This window comes from Camellia sinensis, chromosome 14, assembly GCF_055761805.1.
Source record: "Camellia sinensis isolate YWXY chromosome 14, ASM5576180v1, whole genome shotgun sequence".
NCBI classification, from domain to species: Eukaryota; Viridiplantae; Streptophyta; class Magnoliopsida; order Ericales; family Theaceae; genus Camellia; species Camellia sinensis.
The window spans coordinates 70493035-70519324 of record NC_138974.1 but is presented as its reverse complement, the minus strand read 5'-3'; the positions used below and the strand labels follow the sequence as shown (position 1 = coordinate 70519324).

At 32.4% G+C, this 26290-nt stretch overlaps 3 protein-coding genes across 5 annotated transcripts; 2 read left to right on the top strand and 1 right to left on the bottom strand.

The window, feature by feature from the left end:
• The first annotated feature begins 205 nt into the window (after positions 1–205).
• Positions 206–9798, top strand: LOC114294361 (protein ALP1-like). Its single transcript, XM_028238485.2, has 3 exons — positions 206–507; positions 658–833; positions 8375–9798. The coding sequence occupies exons 2-3, from the start codon at positions 704–706 to the stop codon at positions 9418–9420; spliced, it is 1176 nt and encodes a 391-aa protein (XP_028094286.2). The 5' UTR covers positions 206–507; positions 658–703; the 3' UTR covers positions 9421–9798.
• A 465-nt stretch (positions 9799–10263) lies between these two features.
• LOC114294362 (methyl-CpG-binding domain-containing protein 7) lies at positions 10264–13967 on the bottom strand. 3 transcript variants are annotated; one of them, XM_028238486.2, is made up of 7 exons: positions 13572–13967; positions 12545–12664; positions 12407–12445; positions 11673–11819; positions 11120–11281; positions 10789–11021; positions 10264–10696 (listed from the first exon to the last, which is right to left on the bottom strand). In XM_028238486.2, exons 1-6 carry the CDS (start codon positions 13791–13793, stop codon positions 10791–10793), a joined length of 921 nt encoding a protein of 306 aa, XP_028094287.2. In that variant the 5' UTR covers positions 13794–13967; the 3' UTR covers positions 10264–10696; positions 10789–10790. The 3 variants fall into 3 exon arrangements, with proteins under 3 accessions (XP_028094287.2, XP_028094289.2, XP_028094288.2); XM_028238488.2 differs by having other exon boundaries at positions 10264–10690; XM_028238487.2 differs by having other exon boundaries at positions 10264–10559.
• Positions 13968–24260: 10293 nt separating this feature from the next.
• On the top strand, positions 24261–25075 carry LOC114294353 (zinc finger protein ZAT11). The gene has a single exon (XM_028238477.2). The coding sequence runs from the start codon at positions 24369–24371 to the stop codon at positions 24864–24866; it is 498 nt and encodes a 165-aa protein (XP_028094278.1). The 5' UTR covers positions 24261–24368; the 3' UTR covers positions 24867–25075.
• The last annotated feature ends 1215 nt before the right edge of the window (positions 25076–26290 follow it).

Sequence of the window (26290 nt, the reverse complement as noted above, 5' to 3'; positions counted from 1 at the left end):
AAATATAATATCTATATTTTTTAAATGTCCATTTCATTTACAACTCAGACCCTTAATTTGTTGAGCAAGAAAAAATTAAATGAAAATAAAATAAAAAGGACCCTTTGTTAAATCCAATCAATATACTGATATGTGTGAAAGGAATTGCCTTTTTCTCTTTTGTTTCTGTGAAATCTATTTATGTATGGAAAACAAGAGAAACAAAAAAAATAAAAAATAAAAAAACCAAAAATTAACGAAGCATCTCAAGCTAACTACTCTCTCTTTCTCACACTGAAAACCAAAAACATGTAGAGAGAGAGAGAGAGAGAGAGATAGACATCAATGTCCATGTTTCTTACTTTTCTTGCCACATTGTCTTAAACAAAAACACCAACCCACACAACAGTTTCATATATTTCTCATCACTTCTCACACAAACAAAACAAAACTCTCTATTTCTCTCTTCCTATTCGAAGTGCTCACTATAGCATGCTCCAAACACCACACACATACCATTGACACACTGTAACTTTCTTTACACCTTTGCATGTTTTTCTTTTCACAACTATTTCATGATCTCTTTGTGCCCCGTGGTGTTTTAATCTTGTTCTGAAAAATGGGTATTGGTTTTACTTTGAATTCTAATGATTTTTCTTTGATTCTTGATGTTTGAAGGTAAAGGGTTTCTGGGTTTTTGATTCAATTGGGTCTTTCTGCGCTGATGGCTCCTGGTAGAGGGTACAAAAAAAAGAGGAAGGTAGAGAAGAAGGTTCAAACAAACCCTTCAGCTTCTGGGTCCTCTGAAGATGGGTCTGTGGATTGGTGGGATGTCTTCTCCAAGAGGATTGCTGGTATATACATATATATTATATATATTTTTTATTTCTGTATTGTCTCTGCTATGTTGGTTTGTGTGTTGGCATAATTTTTATATGTATATTGACATAGATTGCTCTTAGACATCACTCAATTGCATTTGAATGTGGATATGTTGGAATTATCAGTATTTGATGGAATTTCAATTGATTTGTTGAATTCAATATTTGATAATTTCATTAGCTTGCTGCTTTACCTTTCATTGAAGCTACATCTCAATGTATTGCAAATGCATTTTGGTAAAGCAAAGAAGAATCCCTAATCTGTCTTTTTCCACCGCTTCGAGTAATGTTTTCTTACCTAATATTTTTGTTTTTTTATGAATTTGTCTGACAAGGGATAGAAAAGATTCGAGATTATCTGTTTATTGGCCGTGTTAACGGAAATTGAAGATAGGAGCGGTGTCTAGGTCGGTCCTTGACAATGTTCAGAATCTAGTCTACCTAACTTAAGTGGAATCATGAAGAGCATTCATTTTCATGGTTGTTCAATAGGAAATTCAACGGGATGTCTTCGCACTGATAATGTTGAATTGATCTTGAAATTAATAGGGCAGCTGAGATATAAGAGATTGAATGATTTGTTTCTATAATCAATCTAACTTTACCATTGAACAAATAAGTTTACCTCATTGGGCCCTCTGGAATAACATTTCGAATTCCTTTCTCTTGCACCACTAATGTGTCCCCATCCTCCAAAGAGATATTGCAAATGTGCATAAATTTTGCTTGTATTTCCTCTTTTGGCAAGATGCAAACCTAAATTCAACCCTAACGATCCAATCCCATCTCAACGTAAGCCAAGACTGGGGTTGCTTTCACTATGTGCTATTAGAAAGTTAACGAGTTTAGTCCTTTAAAATATTATTAATTTTTTTTTTTATCATCAATGTTGAATTTTTAAGTTGTAAATGTATTGTGTGGGTAATTATTGCTAAATTTCTAGTACTAGTTGTAAAAACAATGGCTTATTCTATGAAGACGAATTTTCTGTTACCTAATTCTATTCTGTATAGGTCACAAATTGTTCATGTGATGATATTTTGGGCCCTGTTGCTTACAAGTTTGTAGATAGTACTTGATCTGTTTTCTTATAAAATGGGGCACATCTACTGAGTTAATAGGCTTATCGTGGTCAGTTTAAACTCTTTGCTTGTTGATCTTTTGTTGCATTTCAATTTTGCTAATGTTAGTGGTTTAGAAATCAAGATATGTTTGAGGTTTTGGAACAGGTTTTGGTGTTAATTGAGTAGATATGTCAAAATGTGAATATCAAATGTCTTAACAGATTGGAACTTTGTGATGACAATAGTTAAGTTTTACTTTTATGTGAAAACTCCCAGCCCAATTTTGTGTGAAAATTCAGAGTCAGTTAGCAATTCAGTAATGAAGTCATGGATAAAGTAAAACTATCAGGAACTTTAAAAATAATCTTGTCCTTGATCTTAGAATATTTTGAGGCTTGAAGGGAAGTTCTTCCACTTCATATTGTATGTTGTGAACAAGGGAACTTGACTTCCAAACTGCTATTTGATAATCAATGTTGAGCTGGCAAGTAGGAGACCAGCTCTTCTAAATACTTTATGAATTACATATAATGAAGATAGCATATAGTTGTTTATTGCATATTAGTGTAATAGTAGATTAATGTATGGGTAGTCTCAAAATGGACCATCCAGTCTATAGAAGGAAGCTTATCTAAAATGCAGTAATGCGAACTACCTTTTAGTGCGGATGAGTGGGTTGGTTTACTTGGTTGCTGGTTGGTGCTGGAACATTTAGGGTCTACAAGAATGATAAGAAATGTTTCCCATATATTAGTATTTTACATGTTTTTTTAGCTTAGCAACAGCCATGGTTTAATGTCACTTAGATCATCTAATAAAATTTTGTTACAAAGTTGGAGATCTGGAGAAAAGCTCTTGAATCTAAAGGGTTTCGAATAAGCAGAACTAAGACAGAGTACATGGAGTGTAAATTTAGTAACAGTAACAATGAAAGCAGAGGAGAAGTGAAGATTGAGAACCAAGAACTGCCTAAGAGTGAACATTTTCGTTATTTAGGGTCGATTATCACAACAGCGGGAGAGATTGATGCAGATGTGGCCCATAGGATTAAGGCGGGATGGTGTAAGTGGAGAAGTGCGTCTGGGGTATTGTGCGATAAACGAATACCCACTAGACTAAAAGGTAAGTTTTATAGAACGGCTATTAGACCAGCTATGTTGTATGGGACGGAGTGTTGGGCAACTAAGAAACAACATGTAGATAAGATGAGTGTGGCTGAGATGAGGATGCTAAGGTGGATGTGTGGTAAGACTAGACAGGACAGGATTAGGAATGAGTGTATTTGGGAATGGGTAGGAGTAGCACCGATAGAAGATAAGTTGAGAGAGAATCGTTTGAGATGGTTTGGTCATATTCAACGGAGACCAACAGAGGCAGTAGTGAAGAGATGCGATGCTGTAACGGTAAATAGAAGTGTTAGGGGACGGGGTAGGCCTAGATTAACGTTGACTAGCGTTATAAATAGTGATATGAATCTACTTAATTTGACTAATGAAATGGCCTTTGATAGGGCCGCGTGGAGAAGAAGGATTCATGTAGCCGACCCCATTTGATGGGACTTAAGGCTTCGTTTGGTTTGGTTTGGTTTGGTATAGAGAGAATATGGTGGAAATTGGTATTTATAGCACACAGGAACCTTTATCCTTGTTATCTAAGACTTTACAAATTAAGAGGCATAGATATTAAATTTTGTTGTTTGAAGGAAACGTAAATTGATCTGATGAAGATCCCTATTTTTCGTAGTGTCTCTTATGATAGATTTCTACATTAAAATGCTACGTTAAAAGTGACTTAGGCCATTTATATTCAAATGAGCATGCTTATCTTGTGCTTTCCTTGAACTTCCATGCTGAGGAACTCCTGCTCTTGTCTGTTCCATTTGATGAAAACCCTGCCTAGGAGATTCTTTATTTATTTATTTATTCTTTTTTTTTTTTTTTTTTTTTGGGGGGGGGGGGGGGGGGGAGATGGGAGCTTCAGTTGAAGTTAATTTGTTCTGGACTTGATGTGACTTTGTTGTACCTTCATATTGAACTTTTTGAGGTATGTCAAAACATTGAGATGCATTTCTTTAAACCTTCAAGGTTTTTCTTTTTGGATAATGAAACCTTCAAGGTTGACAAATGTAAATTTGGCTTTTATTCATAGATCAGAACTGAAAAAAAGTGTACCAAGTTTCTTTGTAAATCTAAGAACTGAAAAATGATCATGTGACTCATACAAACCTAGAAGTCCACATCTAGACTGGAGAAATTCGGTGTTGTTAGCCTATATGCTTGGGTGAGTACAGGGAGGAGCACAACTTTTTTCCTGCCAACTTTAAAAGATATATTCATGTCTTCATATCAGTAGATTGCTAACTTTAGACGACTATCATTAAAAGGATAGTTGGCATGTTAGCACTAATTGTACATTCTTTTTCTTAGGTGATTATTGATTATAATATGTGTGCAGAAATATCAGGAGGTTGCTGACTTCAGGTGAAAGTCAATGCAAGTATAGAAGGCATGTAACATGTTAGCTACTAATTATACCTTTGTTTTATTAGGTGACTATGTAATTATAATATGTGTGCAGAACTGCAAAATGAGGGCCAAGCTTTCTAGAATTTACATTAAACTATGCATGATGACAGAACTTCCCAAACTTTAAACAAAGCTGGATTGATGTAGAGTTGATGACTAGGTGATAGCTGTGTTACCAGAAAATGCTAATACCCTCACAATTTACACTTTGGAATGCATGTTTCAACACATGGTATAGCTTCATTCAAAAACATGAATTAGTATTCCAAAGCAATCCCCAAACATATGGGTGGTTTCAATATGAGAAGGTCAATTAGTTGGAGTCTACGAAGCACATTGCTTGTATGGTTATTTCTAATTTAAATGGTAAGAAATGCAGTAAAAATTAATCTGTCCGAAGTTCACTTATCAGATGCATCAATGTGCACCAGAATATATATATATATATATATGGGTTTAGAAGCATGTGGTATAAGGTAAATCTTATTATTGTAGTTGAAGGTGTATGCTCAGGTGGTGCAGCTTTGATACATGGAAAGTGGAAAAAATTGTCTCTTGTATTCCACAACTGAAAGTCTTGCTCGAGGACAAAGAATCTGAAACTAAGAATATTTCATTGATTGCGTAAGGCAGACAATTGGAAGTCAAGATTGGGGAAATTTTCAGGGCATATGATGGAAAACTAGCGGTGTGACTTGAAGAAGTGGTGTTTTAAAAGACTGAACTGTTCAATGAACTGCAGAAGGCAGTTCAGTGGACAAACTACCAACCGAGTTAGATGACTTCTTGGTCTAAAAGAACAAATCCAAAATATTTTCAAGATATTGACTAAATTACATGTGTCAATAACATATGTTTAGAATATATTCAGTTTCCTTCTAAATTTAATCAGTAACCGGCTTATATTGTGGAGTGGTGGTTCCAAAGCCTGTTAACTTGATCAGAATTTGGTTTTTGTTGGTCATACTGTCGAGTTACTCTAGAGTCTAGCTTCTAGAACACATATGAGCTAGCTCCCAAAGTTCGTTTAATGCCATTGACCGGACCTATTTCCACTTATGTTTTCCTAAATTATAGCTGATCAGACATGCCCTGGTTTCTGATGGACTTATGGTTGCATTGATGAAAAACACATCGGGGCTTATTGGTTTGTAGTTCTACGTTATGTGATGACACTAATAACATGATATTCGTAGCCCAATACCGGGACAAGGTCTTCAAGGAGCAACCTCAAAATACAGAAGCAAGATGTGGCTTTTATGTGGAAGAAATTTTTTGAGACTCAATGCTTGTAGGAGTATCTTGAATGAGTTGTAACATAGATCTCATTTGGTTATCTGTTCTAGTATTAGTGTCTAACTGGAGGTCCTCTTTTGCAACCAAATTTCTTTATTTATTTACAATCATTATTATTTATTATTATTGTTGTTGTTGCTGTTATTGTTCTTATTATGATCTCTCTTGCTTTTGTGTGTGTGTGCGTGCACTAATGTTTTCATTATTGCGGATGGTTACTGCTCTGTTTTGTCTTGATCATTTCTAGCTTCTAGGTAGTTATTAAGAACTATTGTGAGGATTTACCAGCTCATTATGTTTATGTGTCATAACAACCCTAATACCTTTTAATCCTTTTCCTTTCTTTGGTCTTGTTAAAAGGTGGGGGGGAGGTAGTTATTAAGAACTATTGTGAGGATTTACCAGCTCATTATGTTTATGTGTCATAACAACCCTGATACCTTTTAATCCTTTTCCTTTCTTTGGCCTTGTTAAAAAAGAGGGGGGGGGGGGGGGGGGGGGGGGGGGAGAAAGAAAGAGAAAGAAAAAAACAACTACTCTTATATGATAGTGTAATTTCTTGAAACTTAGAGACATCACCTGAAGCATTTGGCAGGCGACAGGATATTGCTTAAGTATTTTCTAGATTTTTTTCTTGAAACATTAACTTTATTTTCCTCCTGAAATCATTTGTGTTTGAAGTTATTACTTGTACATGAACGGTCTTTTTAAGGATTTTGGTGAACAGAAATCCTCTCTTTCTTGGTACAGAAATACATTTCAACCATTGTGTGCTCAAGAGTTTTTGTTCTTCTTTCTTTTTTTTCTTGTTATGTTTTTTACATAAATCTTTTGAGGAGAGCTTTTATTGAATTGCTGGCAACCTATATGTCCATGAAAAAATTTTGAAATAGGAAAAGGTTAGACATGAAATCAACATCTCGGATGCATAACATGGCTTATTTAGGCATATTATGGGTTGTATGTTAGATTTGACGGTCTCACCTCAAAACTTGCAGTATAGGTTCCAGTGAAATAGATTAGAAGCAATTCTGACAGTGATAAAATAAAAAACATATTTTTGGGGCATAATTTTTGCATAAATACAAATTGTGTTGGTAAAAACATTTTATCTTTTTCAAAAGGGTTAATTTTCTATTATTTTCTTCTGTTTTAACCCATCACCAGTACGAAGTGGAGTAAACAAGTTGCTACCTGATTTCAATAAAATCTTAGAAATACTGCACTGTATCAGTCAGTCTTCCATGAAAATCATGCATCTATCTAGTGATTCATTTTCAATTTAAGCAGCTCATCCACCTCCTCTATTGTGCTAAATTGCAAGTTCCTGGGTTTTTAGGGTATGATTGGTCGTGGAAAAACCTATTATGTTCCTTTTTGCCTTCTTTGAATGTCATATTTGTTGTATCCCTTATTTATTTATTTATTTGTTTGTTGTTGTTGTTGTTGTTGTTGTTCTTCTTCTTCTTCTTCTTCTTCTTCTTCTTCTGTTTATTTTGTCAACAAGTATGTAAATTATCGGTAGGGAAAAAAAAAAAAGCATTATTATTCACTGGTTGGCCCGTCGTTCTCCATGACTAGCTGATTCTATTACTGACATAATTGGCCAATCTGTTGCCTCGTTGAATTTAGCTTCTCCGTTGAATGAGAAACTACTTCCAGAAGATGGATGGAAATACATAAGGCTCCATGCTTTCAGTTATACCAAGGGTTATCTATGAACTGCCATTTATTTGTATTTTTCAATCCTTTTCTCTTCAGATATATTTATTATAATTGGGAGGAACTAACAGTCTCCCAAAATGGAAGCTGAAATTCCTTGGGCTTGAGGACTCGAGAGCACTTGGTAAAAGAAAGTAAGCAATTGATTAAAAACTGCTTGTATTTATAGAAAAATTTCAAAAAAAATGTTTCTTAATAGTAAGGGGTGTTGCCTTGAAATAGAGAAGATTTCACCTAGATGTTTTCCGGGAAAGAAAAATATTTCAGAATAAGGGTGATAAGATGGTTGTTTCCTTGTTTGGTTTGCTTGGCAAAGACTTGTAGTATGTATGTTGTAGAAACAATGAACACATTCTGTTAAGCATGAATGTAAGGTCAAACGTATGACATTGAATCTGTTTTGGTTAGTATAAACTAGTGATTAACTGTCATATTTGATAAAATCTTGCTTTCTAATTGATTTAAGAAGACCCAAGTTTTTGTGTTGATACGGCTTGATAATTGTATCATGTGAGCATGCTCTACAATCTGTACTTCACATATATCTGTTGGGATTATTAATTTTCAACATGAAGTGTTATCAACCTTTTATGTTCATCCCTTCATTCACAGTCAGCTTTGCCAAATTTTCCTTGTTCTGCTAACCTAAGCTTCTGCGATACCTCCTATTTGTTTGTACATTTGCTTTATACAAATTAATACTGTTTGTATATTTTGGAGCTCACATTTCAGTTCCTAAGTTGGTAAAATTGTGGGATTCAAAATGATGATTACTTGAGAAAGAAAAAAATAAAAAGAAAGAAAAGAAAAGAAAAAGAGGACATTTGCGGCTTTTTTGGTATTGTTTTGTGTGTGAATGTTTTGCATTTACAAATGCTTGACGTCTTCTTTTTCCTTCTATCGTCAGGTCTTTTATCTCCATCAGAAGGTTTGGATAAGTTTGAGTCTGTGTTCAAGATATCCAGAAAAACTTTCGACTATATATGTTCGCTTGTGAAGGAACATATGATGGCCAAGACAGGAAGCTTCATGTTTAGCGATGGAAAGCGAATGTCTTTAAATGATCAAGTAGCTGTAGCTTTAAGAAGGCTAAGTTCTGGTGATTCACTAATTTCCATCGCCGATTCATTTGGGACGAATCACTCGACAGTCTCTCAAGTGACCTGGCGTTTTGTTGAAGCAATGGAAGAAAGTGGGCTCCACCACCTTCAGTGGCCTTCCACAGAGCAAGAAATGACAAACATAAAATCCAAGTTTGAGCAAATCCGAGGCCTTCCAAATTGTTGCGGGGCGATTGACATCACGCACATTACCATGATGCTGTCTTCGTCCGAAAAGGCAAATAATGTGTGGCTCGATCGTGTGAAGAACCACAGTATGATCTTGCAGGCAATCGTGGACCCCGATATGAGGTTCCGGGATATAGTGAGTGGATGGCCTGGGAAAATGCATGATTTTGATGTGCTTCAAAACTCGACTTTCTTCAAGCTGTGTGAGCAAAGAGAGAGGTTAAATGGGAACAAAATGAAGCTCTCGGAAGGAACAGAACTAAAGGAATACATAGTTGGTGATTTGGGTTTTCCATTACTACCATGGCTCGTCACGCCTTATCAAGGAAAAGAGCTTCCCGAATCCAAGGCTGACTTCAATAAGCGACTTTTTGCAACGCGTGTGGTGGCACAGAGGGCATTGGCGAGGTTGAAGGAGATGTGGAGGATAATTCAAGGAGTGATGTGGAGACCCGACAAGAATAGGTTGCCGAGGATTATCCTTGTATGCTGCATTCTTCACAATATTGTCATCGACATGGAAGACGAGGTGCTTGATGGGTTGGCTTTGTCTCACCACCACGACCCCAATTACAAACAAGAGATTTGTGAATCTGTTGACAATACTGCCTTGGTTGTGAGAGATAAGTTGTCTCTCTACTTGTCTGGAAGACTGCCACCTTGAGTGGTTATATTGTCTGTCCAATTCATAGTTAGAAGAGCTTCAAACAGGACATCGTTGCACAGAAAGAAGATTAAGGTGAATCAGACATTTGGATTTGATTCTAAGGTTGTAAATAAACTTGGACAAGACAGTCCATGGCTAGGCGCAACCTGCGAGCTCATAAGGAAAATGGCTGAGAGTACCAGGTGAGAGGGAGAGATTTACAATAAAACAGTGAACTGCTTTATAGAGTTCTAGGGTTTAGTTTCTATAATTTCTATAGAGAGTTGGACTAATCTGGTTTTTAGTTGTTTATTGAACATTTGAGTCTCTGTTCTTTGTTTGTGAAGCACATGAATTGCATGGGAGGTAAGCTTCCATCGCTGCTTTGAGTTTCTACTTTTCTCTTTTCTCTTATCTTTTTGTTTTTTGTTTTTTTGTTTTTTTTTTTGGAAGGTGCTTTTCAGGTCTTATATCTTTGTTATTTGGGTATTAGTGGTGATAGAATAATCACAGTTGTCTGGCAAAAATGGAATCGGTTAACTCTTGAAAACAAGATGTCTTTTTTGCTCAAGTCTTGCCAACCAGATTTTAAACTGGTACCAAATTGGTACTGAAAAGCCCTACTGACCCTTCCAAGCCCGAGAGCAAATGATGATTTGGAATACAGTTACTCTTTTTTGACCTCCATTGGCAAACTTTGTTGTGTTCATGGCTATCTTCAGCAATAATAATATTTCTGAAGGTTTTTAAAGAGCATGACTTGTTGGTTGAGCGTTTAGCACAAACCAAGCACCGTGTCTCATTTCTAATTTTTTTATTTTTTTATTTAATTGATTCTGAAAACAACATGAACACAGTTAATTCCAGAGAGCAAACCAAAGCAAAACTAAATTAACATTTTACTAGAAACTCTATCTCAGCTGAACCTCAAAAATTGACATAGTCTTTCTTTACAAGGCCAGTGAGGGTGGCAGATCAACAAAATTTATAGAGTGGTTAGGGGATAACCAAAGTTAACAACTACGACTAAAGACTGTACAAAGTCAAAAAACACAACCCAATTTACATCAGCCGTGATCTAGCCTCCCACAAAATTGAGCTGAGTTTCCTTGATCTAGCATTTCCCCTGAGAGTTTATCTGCCGCAAATCATTGTCACTGCAAAAAAGATTGCATCGAAGACGTCCAATGAGCTTTTAAGATTTTAATCAACACATTGGAGATTCCCACAAAGAGACTATGTTCGTGATCATATCAGGATGTATATTCTATGGCAACATTACTCCGAACTGTACCTATGAGATGATTCAGAGGTGCAAGTTTAGTTGATAATGAGAACAGTGAACATCATTCACGCTGAGTTTTGGATAAACCAGAGAGTAAATACCTTCACCATTCAAAATCTGGTGCAGCACAATTTCCATCATTGATGGATAGCGTAAATCTATTGGCCCATTGTTGTTTTACAGGTTCTGGAACCATTGATTCCCCTGTGAAAGGATTCCATGTACACCCTCCATGATCAGCAAGAACCCAATTGATTTTAGCCGGTGGCTTGTCAGAATCTGATGTTGAAATCTTCACCTTATCTCTGGAAATTTTCTTCCGTGAACCAAAATTCTGTGACAAAAACAGGAATAGATATGGTCATCAAGAACAAGAGCACAATGGACTCTACTTTGATCTTTGATTCGAAACTGAGTTTGCTATTAACTCACCTTAACACGACTGCACAATTTAAGCACCTGGGATAGAGGTGCATTGTCCTGGCACAATTCAAACACCTGGGACAAAGGTGCATTATCTTCCACTTCTGCTAGGTATCTCTCAACAGAAATCAGGGATCGGAATTGCCGTCCAGTCCCTGGTTCATAATAATACTGCATAACAAGATGAAATTTTTGTAGCTTCTGACAAGCAGTTTGCAATTGAATAAAAGATTGCTCAACACTTCAGAAATGAATAAGTGAAGTTATTGAATTTGAAGTTTTGAACATACACACACACAGACAAGTGGAACATAAATTCCACTAATTTTTTTTATGTATCTATACCCTAATGCATTTTACTTGGTAAACCTTAATAATTTTTAGCCGTAGCTTTTAAAATAACAAGAAAACAAGCAGAGCAGAGAATCCATGTCTGTGTAAAAACTTGGTATTTTACAATTCTAAAAGCACAAGTCAAAAGTTTAAGTAGCCAGGCGAGGACACTGCCTTCTATTTAATCTTACTTCGGAAAGAAAACTAAATTGTAGAGATAGGACAGTACCTTGTCGGTGTAACCCCCGCACTTACGGGGTACCTCCTCCACAATCCAACCATCAGGGAGAACGAAGGGCGAAGTAGCTGCAGCAATGGTGGGGGCCACAACTGCTAATTGCCGTTGGTTAGATTCATCCTCCTCCAGCCTCAATAACTGCAGTGGCATCAGCATCAATGTTAAGGACCAGCCCTTCATGTTCGGGCTCTTGTTGAAAGTTGGAACTCTGATATTTGTAAGGTTTTCTAATATGGATATATCCAAAACTTCAGTTATATTCTACCTCTACAGCTAAAAGCCAAACAAAGAACATGTGTCGGTTTATTCTTCTCATTCGCAAGGGAGTATCACCTAAATTCAAGTGTCTTAAAATTATCTAAATAATTCCAGGTGTTTCATAATGCATGCTGGCAACTATCTGGCACATATCCTCAAAATAATAATAATAAATAAATAAATTCTAGTTTCAATACTATCATTTATATACAATGGAGGATAATTTCTGAAATTTGCTTTGAATGAACAAATTGTAGCAGAAAAAGTAAAATTATCATATTTAGTCAAGAATTAGGGTGCCCAATATTTCAAAATTTGGACCAAAATGTATAGGTGTTTCAACAATCTTTTCCAGATGGCTGAGCAATAGATGTACTGATAAAAGGCTCTATTTATCTCCTCTAGGATGCTAATAGGGATCCTGTTTCTGGTAAGTCCTTTGGCAAAAGTCGAAGGTTGAACTTTACCATTCCCCGCGAAACGATCATTTTTCGTGATCCAGACCTCTGTAAAAGTAAAAAAGCAGCACACTTAGGCATGGTCAAGGCTAACAGAAGGAACAAACTTAAAACGTCAGCAGGAAGATAAGCAACTCTTGAACTCACCCTAACATGATTACGCAATTTCAGTCTCTTGCGTGGCTGTGTGTATTCCTCTCCTGTTAGGTACCTCTCAACAGCTTTTAGTGATCGAAACTTCTGTCCAGTCTCCGGCTCATAGTAATACTGCACAACGGGATAGTAGCAGTTCTATAGTTGCAGGCTCACATCATACATTTGAACAAATCAACTTCAAAAGAAAATAACTATAATTCAAGCTAACACTAGAGTGACTGAAGTGGGCTTTAGAGTGGCTAAAGTTTTTTTAACAAAATAATTTTATTTACTCAATAAACTGACTTTTAAACTGCCACCAAACAAAGCCAAGTCATATTTATACAGTACGGTTATTATTTTTAGGGGAATTGCAAATCAGCTGTAAGTTGGCAAAACAATTGCAAAGGTACAAATGCCCGATGCAACTGTGGCATGACATACAACTTTCACTTGCACCTACTTGCTCCGTGAAAGTGTGATTATTTTGTCAACAAATTTATGCATACAAATCCAAATCAACACAACCAACACAACCGAAACTGTAAGTTCCAAAATCAATAGCAGAAACAAAGATTATAACAAATAGAGACATGTAAATGCATTTATATGTACATACTGAGTATTGTCTCTTGTATCAATTTAGTTCTTGTAATTCCAATTGCATCAATTTCACCCTTAAATTTTCGCGTTATGTTAATTTTAGTCAAATTGATAACTACTTCTAAGATATTAGACATAAATCAAAGACAACGCGAATAGACGATTTCAAATTGGACATGCCTCCCGAGAATGAATGAACTATTTAGCACCTCGAGTTCAGTCTACATCAATTGAACTAATAAATTGACACAAAAAAATTTAAAATTGATGTAATTTGAATTACAATAATCAAATTGACGAAGCAAACTATACCTAGGTATAATTTACCCAATATATATATATATATATAGTTGGCAATTCATATACAAAGAGTCGGCATTCACGCATAAATTGTTCTTGGTGAAAAAGTAAAAATGGAGAAAATGGAGAGCGAAACCTTGTCGATTTGGCCGCCGTTGGGGCGGCGAACCTTCTCCACTTCCCAACCTTCTGGAAGGTGAAACTGTGACGTGGTGATGGCGGTGGTGGTGGTGGTGGTGGTGAAAGGGGGCACAATGGCCAGTTGGCGGTGGAGGGAGGAATCGCAGCCGTGGTGGGCGGAGGATAGCATTCGAAGAGGGACGAGCATTGAAGGTGAGAGGGCGCCATTGTCCTCCATTGTTGAGCTTCGTTTTGTGAGTCGGAAATGGAATACCTGAGACAGTAGTGAGCCAAGTGTAAGGGAAATTCCTGCCGCGTCACCGTTACACCATATTAACACGTGGCATTGGGCAGTTATTTCAATAGATTATTTTAATTTTTGACTATTTTAATAAATTAAAATATTTGTGTTTGAAAAGATGATTAATTTTTTTTAATTACATGTGATATTTGTGAAAAAAAATAAAATAATTATAAATTTGATATAACATTTTATCTTATTAATTATTTTAATTTATTTTATCTTTTTATAAAGTCTTCTTGTAAATTTTAATTCCAATAGCAAAAAATAAAATTTTTGCCAAACAAGGCCATTGATTGCTAGGATCAAATGAATTATCAAATATTTTTATACAAGATGGGTTATCATTATTTTGATACATTTAAAAAAAAAATTATGAAAATTTTAATATACACACCTTTTAAAAGGATGTATTATATTTAGTCATGACAAATTATTTTTCTTTAGTTATGACTCATGATATCTTTAATTATGCCTTATATTATATTTAGTTATGTTTTTTTATTTTTATTTTTATAGTTATGATTTAGAAAATATGAAATTGTGTCATTTTTTTTTAGTTATAATGTACATATGGTATACTTTTTGAGAGGTGTGTGCTATAGTATTTCTCAAAAATTAATGATCAAAATCTTATGTATACAAAAAAAATTTGACAGCATTTATAAAAAAGTTATTTTTATATATAATTATTAAAATTTACTTAAATATACAATAAAGTTTACAACAAAAAAATTATCAAAATAATCTAAAACTCTGGTGTTGAATAAAAAGTGAACAAATTGTTACAAAAGACCCCTTGAACATCACCATTATCACATTTTTAATTACAAAATGCTAATTAAATTTGTATAATTCAACTTATGAACTAAATCATTTTTAATGAATAAAATTGCTAATTCATTTAATTTTCTTGTAACATAATTGACTGAAGATAATATTTAATAAATTTTAAATTTGAAAAGTTTCTTTTGTCATACATATCTCTAACTTGTATAATTAATTGTATTATATACACAATTTATGTATTTGATAAATAACTCACCATTAATTTCAAATAACTCACAATATCAATCAACTTTCTAATTTTTTACGGTAAATACAATTATTCATTAATTGTAAATAATTTATTATATCAGCCATCTATTAATTTTAAATTTAGGTTTTTTTTTTTTTAGACTAGTATAATAGCAAAAAAATTCACGTTTTTTTTTTTAACTCATTTATTGAAGATCCAAAATAGTGATTTTGCAAGTTTATTAAAGTGGTATGTTGTATGTGTGAGATTTAATGCTAAAAAATTGATGTGACTTGTCATTAAATCTCAACCATACAATACACCACTCTAGAAAACTTTTAAAAAAAAAAAATTTTAGAAAATCCTTACTCGATTTTGCCGACTTTGGGCAAAAACCAGCCTGTCTATTGTATAGGGTGTGTGTAGCACACCACATGAGTCTCACACATTATGTGAGTCCTGCCTAAAATAATTATAATTCATATGCTTTTTTCTAAATAAAATTTATACATAATGGTATGATTAGATAGATTTGAGCTTATCATTTCAAAAGAAAGACATTTAAAATTTCTTTTAAGTTTTTTAAAAAAAAATGACATTGTCATATGATTTTGACATAAAATTATGAGAAAGATTATAGTTCACAACTCCATATTTTTCTGAGTCATAATTAAAAAAAAATTATATAATAAAGCAAAAGAATTTTTAAATTTTCAACATATTTTTGTCCTATTAGGACATTTGGACGGTTTAGATCTGTTTAAATTATAAAACAATGGCTCAGATGTATTTTCTAAAAAATATCCTATGTGTACATTTTCTTCTTTTTCACTTCTCTCTCTCTTACTTTTTCATTTTCTCACCCATCATTTCATGATTCTATGACTAATTCCATGAATGATTCCATAATCCCACATTCCTTCCTCTTTTCTTTTTATTTTTTTATTTTCCCCATTTTTTATTTTTCTCTCTATTTGTTTTTTATTTTTCTTCTCCTGTTTGTTCAATTTATTTACATCGTGCCTTCAGGCATAAGTTTACACTAATATATATATATATATATATATAACAAAAAACGCATGAGATATAATTAAAGATCTCGCGAGTCATAATTAAAATATTATCATAACTAAAGAAGAAAATCGTAAAACTAAGGGTGTGTATAGTGAAATTTTTCTAAAATTATATAAAAATTATGATAAAACAACATTTTACCCTGGACGAATTTTTTTAATAAGAATAATTAATTAATTTATCTATTTATCTACTATTATTTTAAAAACCTGAAAAGTATATATATATATATATATATATTTTAGCTGAATTACATACATATCACATGTATGCTGATTAATTAAAAAAGTAGAATTGGATTAGCAATTGTGGACTCCAAATATCCTTGTTGGATTGGATGCGTTATTTACTGTCCAAGATGAAGAAGAATAAAAATTCTAAAGAAAGCACATAAAGTCTTTCGGTTGGCATGTCACACTTTTTAGTTTTTTTTTTTTTTTTTTTGATTAATTTAGTTACAGAAAAAGAAAATAAATTTTTTAATTTAATAAGATAAAACATTATATCTAAATCATAATTTTTTTTTTCTACAGAAGTCAAAAAAGTTAAAAAAAAATTATCACAAATGAAATTTTTTAATCTCAAATTAAAAAGCCAAAAAACTAAAACACATCCTAACCCAACCAAAAAATAAAGAACAAAGTTGTCTTTGCAAAGGACGTTTTGCTTGGGAAAGCATCAGGGCTGACGACGATTGTATTAGACGTCACAGTTGACGGTTGGAACTATAACTAACTGGGTATTAAAATGTCACATCTTCAGAGCTGGTTGAATGTGGAGAACGAGAAAAGCTTTTGGCCTTGCGTTGCGTGGTTTGTTTTTCAAAAAATTTTTTTAAGAAATATATTTTACAAATAAATTTTTAAAATTAATTAAACTAAATAAATTTTTTTTAAAAAAAATTTAAAATTTTATTTGATTACATACTTTTTAAAATACTCTCTCTCATATATATCAAATCAATCATTTTTTTTTAAAACTTTCTTTCCAAAATGATTTTTCAAAATCATTTCTGAAAAATTACAAACCAAACAAGTTTTCGTACTTTTTATTTCAAAAACTACTCTACAAACACAAACCAAACACATCCTTTATATTTTGTATAAGTCCTTGCATGATCAATTGTAGTTTTGGGGTTACGTACGTCACCATATGCGTTATGGCTCTAATTCTAATATACCTACCAACCTTATTTGAAAAGTAATTATTTTATTTTTAAGAATTTTATATTGGTGATGTGTCTAACTAATAACAGGAAACTAATAATTATATGATGTTAAAATAAAAAAATTATAGAGAAATAACATAATCTCATTGGATGCGTATATGACCACATGATTTTCCTGACTCATAAGATAATTTTTATTTATTTTACATATATACCATCCAACTAAAATGAATAAATAAACTATACTTTTGAGATTTACAAAACATACAATATAATTTTTATAAATTTGACGTAAAGAAAGATTGTGTGTATGTAAAAGAATAAATAATGTAATTTATATTTATATGACTAATAAATTACTAATGAAAAGGGTATCAAATATTATGTAAATGAAATATTAAGAAAGTTTATTGAAATTACATTAACTTTTCTTGAAATTTCTTTATAAATAAAGAAAGGTTAATGTAATTTGTTTTAAAAAATGTTAAATTCTGAGCATTTTTATAAATAATAAAAAAATTAGACAAATGTTGACTAATAATTTCAGGGTTCAATATAATTGTTTTTAAATTTTTAAAGAGGTTCAAAGCAATTTCTTTAAATCTTGAGCATACAAGTTAAATTCTGAGTATTTTTTTAATTTCTTTTCTAAATTTATAATATTACTCACATTTTTTTCACATGAAAATGAATTTCGTGGTAATATATTGGACACCGCTTCGTACTTCCGATGAACCTTCTCTTACATTTCTAATACGTTATCTGTTGAGTCATAATAATGACTCCTTTTTCTTTACATTAAAAGTAGTCGGTCAACGTTTGTGAGATGTAACTTGTTTGACCCTAGGATTGGAAGAGATGGTAAGACAACGGCTTACGTGATTAAAAGTTTTGGATTTAAAATCTATACCAATCTTTTTATACTCTTTGATTCAAATTAGGTGGTAAAGGGTAGGTTGCTCAACATCTTTCTTGGGTTGACTTGTAAGGCCAGGTCATAAATGGGATTTTGGTCTAAAATAAAATAAAATAAAAAATAAAAAAAATAAAAGATGTAACTTTTTAATAATTTTCGATTATCTTGTCAAATTTAGGGTTATCAATGGATCGGATTTAATTTGAATTTGACTCGAGTCCGATCTAAAAATCCAAATCCATTTACAAAAAATTCAATCCGGTAATCTAATAATCTGAATCCGTTTATTAAATAGATCGAATATGCAAAAATCCGATCTGATCTGACAATCCGATCTAATTATTCTCAATTTGAATGAAGAAAACATAAAATGAAACACGCTGTCATCAATTCATTGACGGATAAGACCAACGGTTTTTCAATTAAGCCTATTCCATTCATCATCTTTCATACCATCGGGTTTGCCACATTAATCATCAATAGGTCTATACAAATCTTTACAAAATAATAGATCATCCATTTTAGTTTTCTAAGTTGTTCAATTACTTCCATTGAAGCTAGACATACGACTCACATTTCCCTCTATTGATTTACACAAATAAATAAAACCAAATAAACCGTTATTTCTGATACTAGTTGTTAAGAAAAATATTTAATTTTCTACAAGTAAATCAATCAATGAAAATAAAAATTAATGTGAAAAAATTTAATCAACAGCGACACAAAAATTTTACGTGATTTCCTTAATGTGAGGTACGTCTACAAGATCGAAATCCGATTCCATTATCAATCAAAATGTTTATAAACAATTACAAACGAGACACGAATAATCTCACAAACTACCCTTAGATAAATTTTAAATAATCACAAATAATTAAGAAAAAATATCTCACCAAATAAATATATAAAAATCTTCTAAACAAGTTGAAGAACGCCTAAAATAATATCTCAAATCAGCCTAGACAATCTGTCGAAATCCTTCAAAGTAGTCCTTCAAAACTGAGCCGAAACAGAGTTGCAAGCAAAGCAAAAGCGGAAGCAGCAATAGTAACTAACAAAGCACAAGTTATATTGCACTACAAGACAAAGCCACCAAAGTTAAATACACACCCAAGTCAAATACACACCCAACAGCACTACCGAGAGAATGAATCAATTTGTAGCAACAACCGCCTGAATATATTGTTGATTTTTAGGTTTTTTTTTTGTGAAAATTCTAGTTGCTACTATTAAATATTTATTGGGCATTTAAAAGTTAGAAATAATATATTATAATTAATACCAAATTAATCAACTATTTTAATAAATTAATTGAGTCCACTATAATATTTTTTTAATTTAATGACATTTAAAAGTGTCACAAAATTATTAATTTAATGATATTTTTTAGTCTTGTGGTATTTTAAACAAGTGTCATTTGTATCTATGTCACGGTAGATAATAGTGCTACGATAGATACTTGCAAGTGCCACTACACTATCATGGCTAAAAATTTTCAATGACATTTTGATGTTATGGTAGATATTCTTTGTGGCACTATCAAGTGTCATTAAAAAAAGAGTTAGTGACACTTATAAGTGTTATTATACCATCAAGACTAAAACCTTTCAATGACACTTTAATGTCATGATAGGCACTATTCGTGACGCTATCAATTGCCATTGGTGAGGATAATTTGTTGTAGAACAATTTGATCCGCTCTTGCGGAGACTCGAACCGCCAACCTCCCGTACCATAAACCTTATACACCACACTCTTCCCACTACACCTCTATAGCACCACATGATTATATATGCAACATATATTATTTATATAGTACATACAACCATATTAATATAAAAGTATATGTATAAACATAATTATTTTATTGAACATAATTTATTTAAAATAAACTATTTACTAGCAAAATAAAAAAAAAAACCACTTTTGGCGACTGAAAATATTTTTTAGTCGTCAATTCTATATTTTTGGCTACTAATTATTTTTTAATTGCTAAAAAACTTAACTTTTGTCGACCAAAATCGGATTTGATCGCCGAAGATGCACTTTCAGCTACCAAAATTTTGGTTGCCAAAAAATTTAATTCCCGCCTTAGGATTTTAGTTCTCCCGCACTAAAAATGATCATTTTTGGTGACTAAACTTATTTTTTAGTTGCCAATTGTAGACTTTTGGCTACTAAAATTTTTTTAGTCACCAAAAAGCTTTACTTTTGGCTACTAAAATTTTTTAAGTCGGTAAAACCCATATAATCAGCAATCAAACTTATTTTTTAGTCGCCAATTGTAGACTTTTGGCTACTAAATTTTTTTAGTCGCCAAAAAGCTTTTCTTTAGGCTACAAAAAAATTTTTAGTCACTAAAACCCATATAATCAGCGACCAAACTTAGTTTTAGTTGCCAATTGTAAACTTTTGGCTACAAAAATTGTTTAGTCGCTAAAAAGCTTTACTTTTGGCTACTAATGTTGTTTTGGTCGCTGAAAGCTATACTTTTAGCGACCAAATTTTTTTTTTTAGGAAATTTAGTCGCCGAATGTGCTTTTTCCTATAGTGTATAGTTTAATTTATTTATTTTTAATCATTTACTACATTTTAAAAATTTAGAAAATATATTGGCATTTTTTGTTTTTTCAAAAATGTCATTATAAGCTTGGAAAGTTTTTGGCTTAGTGGCATTTCTTAAAATGCTATAAAATATTTGTTTATGACAGTTTTCACCTAAGTGCCATAAAAAGTTATTTACACCTACGTAGTGTTCTGACATTTTTTAAAAAATGACATTGCTACTAAAGTTTAGTGGCATCTGTTGGTAAATGTCACGATCATAATTTTTTGTGTCATTATTTTATAAAATGCCATAAAATTGATGTGACATTTATTTATTGAAATGCCACTAGAGCCTTATATGTTTTGTGGTTCTATGGCATTTTTCTAAAGCATTTAATGCCAATTTTTATTTTTGTGACATTTTCTAAAAACATGCCACTAGTGTAGTGTCACTAAAGTGTAAATTTGTTGTAGTGACATTTTTGTTGTAGTGAAGTGACACTTTTTTTAATTGAAATGTCACTAGAGCCTTGTATGTTTTTGGCTCTATGATATTTTTCTAAAAATTGCCACCAAATATTCTTTTTGTGACATTTTTTAAGAACATGACACTAGTATGGTGTCACTAAAATGTGTTTTTGTTGTAGTGGTCCCATACTCCAATAAATTTAATATGTGATTGTGATTCAAATGATAGTATATAGTGTATTACATTCTTCAAATGTGTGGAAAAATAATATTGATTATTATTCAAATATGTCGAATCTTTTTTTTATCACAAGCATTAACTGTAATAAGAAATGCATATAGCGTGTGATCTTATCTCATTATTAATCATATATTTTATTAGATATTAATTATACTTAAAATATGTGATCTAAATATTTATTATCACAGTTATACATCACGTATAAAAAGTGTGATCTAAATGTTTATTATCATAGGTAAAAAATATGATAAAATTATCTTTTAATGTCACTCAAAACATGTGATTAAAAATTATCATTTTTAATTACACTTCAAAATATTACACTTTGACAAAAAATTAAATAACACATATAAAAAATCTGATCTATTTATGATTTTGTAATAATGAACGAATCTGAATCATAAATTGATATTTCTAAATAAAAGTATAGAATTTATGAAATTGTTATATTTCAATTAACATGGAGCCGACTTAATAAGATAATAGAGTAGGACATACGTTTCCTGGATGCTGAGGTTTTAGGATTAGGAACCATCAAGGAAAGGGACAGAAAGTGTTTTCTGTTTTTTAATGGCTGAGAAGTGCTAGAACGTGAAGTGCCTTTAGGACCAAGTATATGTATATATCTATCTACTCATCTGTACCTGTACTTAAGAGAGTGTGAAAGACGAAGCTTACACTCAACTACTTCGTAGCACAAAGTACCGCGTAGATAAACCAGAAAGATCCATACTAGTATTATTTAGTCTATTATCCATTTTTGTATATGTATATATTTATTTGGTTACTACGGACTATTTTGACAAGTTGGTTAAAAGTAAGCTTTTCAGTTTTTAAATTTTGTTGAACCATATTAATTCTTTACCCTTTTTTTTACACGTTTTTTTAAAAAAGAAAAATCAAAAAAATTAATTTTTAACTAACTTTTCAAAATAACCCCACTAATACTATTATTAAAATGCGACAACTTGTGATCCACGTTCTCCATGACGTGTGTTGTTGTCCTATGAATCAAATTCCTTCTTGTTTTCATATAATTTATTTTAATTTAACAGATTGCGTTAGTATATTTGGTATAATTTCATTCATAACTTATTAAGAATAAATAACTTAAATAAGTAGAAAAAAAAATTAAGGGAGAAAATACTTTAATTATCAACTTTTAACTTATAATAAACTGCATAAAATTGATGACCACAATAACACATTTTAAGTATATTAAAAAGAAATTTGTATAGCAAACTAAAATTTTTATTTTCTATTCTTCATTTAAATTTTATTTTGATTTCATCGTGTGTTTATGTTTGCTTACTATTTTTCCCCCCTTATATAAACATGACATTAATTAGATGAATACAAGTATGAGGAAAAGTAAAATGGTGAAGTATACATAACATTTTTGTAGAGAAAAACTACTTTACACACCTCTTAAAAAAATGCATTCTATATTTTTAGACATTACTATACATTGGAAAGCAAATATCAAATTAAATTTGGTGTCTCATATAAATGGGAAAACAAATATCAATTATTTTTTAAATAAATTTTGAAACTTTGAATTTGAGATTGCGGGTAAAGCTGTCTTACTCTCTCTGGTGATAGGTTGGTCGCCACAGGGAACTGGTGGAGTTGGTCTATTCATTCACGACACCGACTTCTCTTGCTCAATGTTGTAGTTTCATCTCACGCGCCTATATTGCAAGTAAACTTGAGCTTTTTCATAGGAAAAATATTAGAGATTTTAAATTTTTTCTAAAATTTCTATTAATTTTTTTATTAGACACGCACATAAGTATGGAGACCTTACATGAGTGTGGATTCCATATCTATATGAATGTTCGGTAGAAAATTTGATAAATTTATTTGTGTAACATTGCTCTTTTCATATCATAAACTAAAAAAAAAAAAATGCTATTCAATCATTTAATCAAAAATATATACGAAATTATGGATGTACAACTCTTTCTATTTTTATTAGTAATTTGCTGGGTTTGGAATTTGGATTGGAGAGTGTTGTTGGTTCCGTGGAGCTCAGCACATGCTCCGATTTGATGATTTGAATTGCTTATTTTGTAAGCCTCTTCATGTATATCATGCACACACAAAATTTGGTTGATTCGATAAATTAATCTATACAATTCATCGTATTTGTCTAAAATAAAAATAAAAAACGATGCAGGCGTGTTTTTAAAGATAGACCATCATTTTTTTTTTTTATAATAAACGCAATAAATTAAACATGCTAAGATTATCGAATCGAACAATTTTTGTGTATAGATGATATATGCAAAAGACTCAAAATGAATAATTTGAATCGTCAAAATGAAACTCGTGATAAGCCCTATGAGTCGATAGTCATGTTGGATAGAAAGAAAGCCCAACTTAATTTGTTAGTCATATCAATAAGAAATTAAAATAGTCATGTTTGAAACTAAAATTTGTATTTTACTTTGTTACAACCCTTCAACATTATTAAAATAAAAATTAATATAATTATGTCAAACTTATATATTTTATAAAAAAAAAAAAAAAAACTCATGAAAATTTTAATTCAGCTTAGATTCTAAAAAAAATTTACAAATAATTGACAAATTTTATAATTATTAATTATTAAAATTATAATCTTTTTCATCTATTTGTATTATTTTTTTGAAAGTACAGTACCAATGTTTACTAATTTTCGTTTAAAAAAAAAAAAAAAAAAGAGAAAGTTCTAGAACTGTCAAACAAATCTAGTACTCGGCCCGCACGACACGACCCTTTCTAGTTTGCCTCTCTCGCTTACTTACGCGGTAGGCAGCCAATACATATCGTTTGCCCTGACGGCTATACACACCACACAAATATATATCTCCATTTATATTTACCAAAATACCACTACTTTTCGCTTCCTTACCGCCCAAGAAACGGAGACCAAATCTGTCATTTGACTCATTTAAAATGCCCCTTCATATTCTCCACTAAAACCTATAAATATCAACAAACCCATACTCAAACAACTCACTCATCAACAAACTTTTCAACATTCACATCCACATATTGTCAAACACATACAACCCAATAACCTTCACATCTTAATTATGACCATGGCAATTCTGAAAAGAAGCAGAGAAGACACAGAGGTGGAAGCACTAGCCATGGCCAACTGCTTGATGCTCCTCTCCCGTGTCGGAGAGACCACATCGACCAAGGGCCGTGACCGTGTCTTCACCTGCAAGACCTGTAACAGAGAGTTTTCATCGTTCCAAGCTCTCGGTGGCCACAGGGCTAGCCACAAGAAGCTTAGATTAATGGGAGGAGGAGACCTTCATGTTCAGACCCCCAGCTCGCCCGTAAAGGGGAAGACCCACGAGTGCTCGATATGCGGGCTAGAGTTTGCCATGGGGCAAGCGCTCGGGGGTCACATGAGGAGACACAGAGATAGCTCGAGCCCGTCGACAGCACAGGCGGTGATACCGGTTTTGAAGAAGTCGAACAGTAGCAATGGAAGCAAGAGAGTTTTGAGCCTGGATTTGAACTTGACACCATATGAGAATCACATGAAGATTAAGAAATTGCCAACCTGGTTGATTGCTTGAGCACCTTTCTTAGAATGAACACCAGCTTATATTGTAGTTGGGAATTTTTGTACTCAGATATCTTCATTTTTTTTTGTTCATATCAGATTCTTTTGTTCTTTGTATGTGGGATATAGAGATATACTTTATTGTCTACTGTAGTTGGATTGTTGATGTGTATGTATATATATATGTTATTGGAATTTATGTTTCATCAGTTTTGTTTGGAAGTTTTGGTTTTAGATAGCTCAAATTTGTTATAGTTGAAAATCTAATTCACAGATCAACCCATATTTATTTCAAATGAGCGATTACACTGTAAAATTAAGATTTTCAATTTTTACAAATTCAGATTCCTTTTATTTTAGCCAAACAACCGTGCTGGGACCCAGTGGGGCGACCCCAGCAACCCCCGGCGCCACCTGTCTTGCTGTGAGAGCAAGACTTTAAAAAAAAAAAATTTAGACCAATCAAAAATCAATAGGTTCCTTAGCCAAAATAGGCACTAGATTTTTATTTTGGGTTAATTGCAATCAATCGGAACAAGTTGAACAAGTGGGCAATACATTTCCCATCTGAGAGAGAGAGAATAACAATACGTTGATCAAAATTGAAATTCAATCTCAAGGAGACAAAAAGGAGAGCATCAGAAGCTCTTTTTTGTTTTTTTTTTACTTCATTTTTATTCGGGGGTCCATAAAGAAAAATCTAGAAGCTAATACTACTAACAGATGAGAAACTAACACCGTACCAAATCAGAAGGAATACGAGAATTGCCGACATAAACAAGAGGCTGCCTGCCCACTGCAATCAGTGAAAAATTATTCAATAATGCTTTCCATGTGGAAAATTGAATTTGTTCAAACAATAATACACAAAATATGATTGTTTTAAATATATGATTTATATATATTTAAAGTATACTGATATCACTTAAAATGACAGGTTCAATTAATCTTTACCAATCAAAATGTGTGTATTAATTATGATAAGTCATTGGGTAGTCTTGAACATGATTATGTAGTGGTAATTAGGGGTGAGGCCCATGATTTTGTATTGTGTCATGAGGAATAGTCAAGACATGGTATTTGGGACATAGTGATTGATGAGAGGCATTGCCAAGTAATACTTCTGAATCACTCAATAATTTTTTTATTGATTACACACTTGAGTCTGAACAAAATTAGATTCCTCCATCTAATATTGTTTATATTGTACGTTTGGTCAAAGTGAAGTGTTATCGTGTACATTTCCTGTTTTTATTTTTGTTTTGGAGAACATGTACATCCCTGTTTAGATGCACATGGTATACGTTTTTTTTTATTTTTATTTTTTGACCAGAAACTCCCAAGGTCGGATCCATTTGTGACCCGACCCTACAAGCTAACCTAGGAGAGATGTCGGAGAACTCACTCATCACTCCCCAATTTCAGTCAAGGGCTATA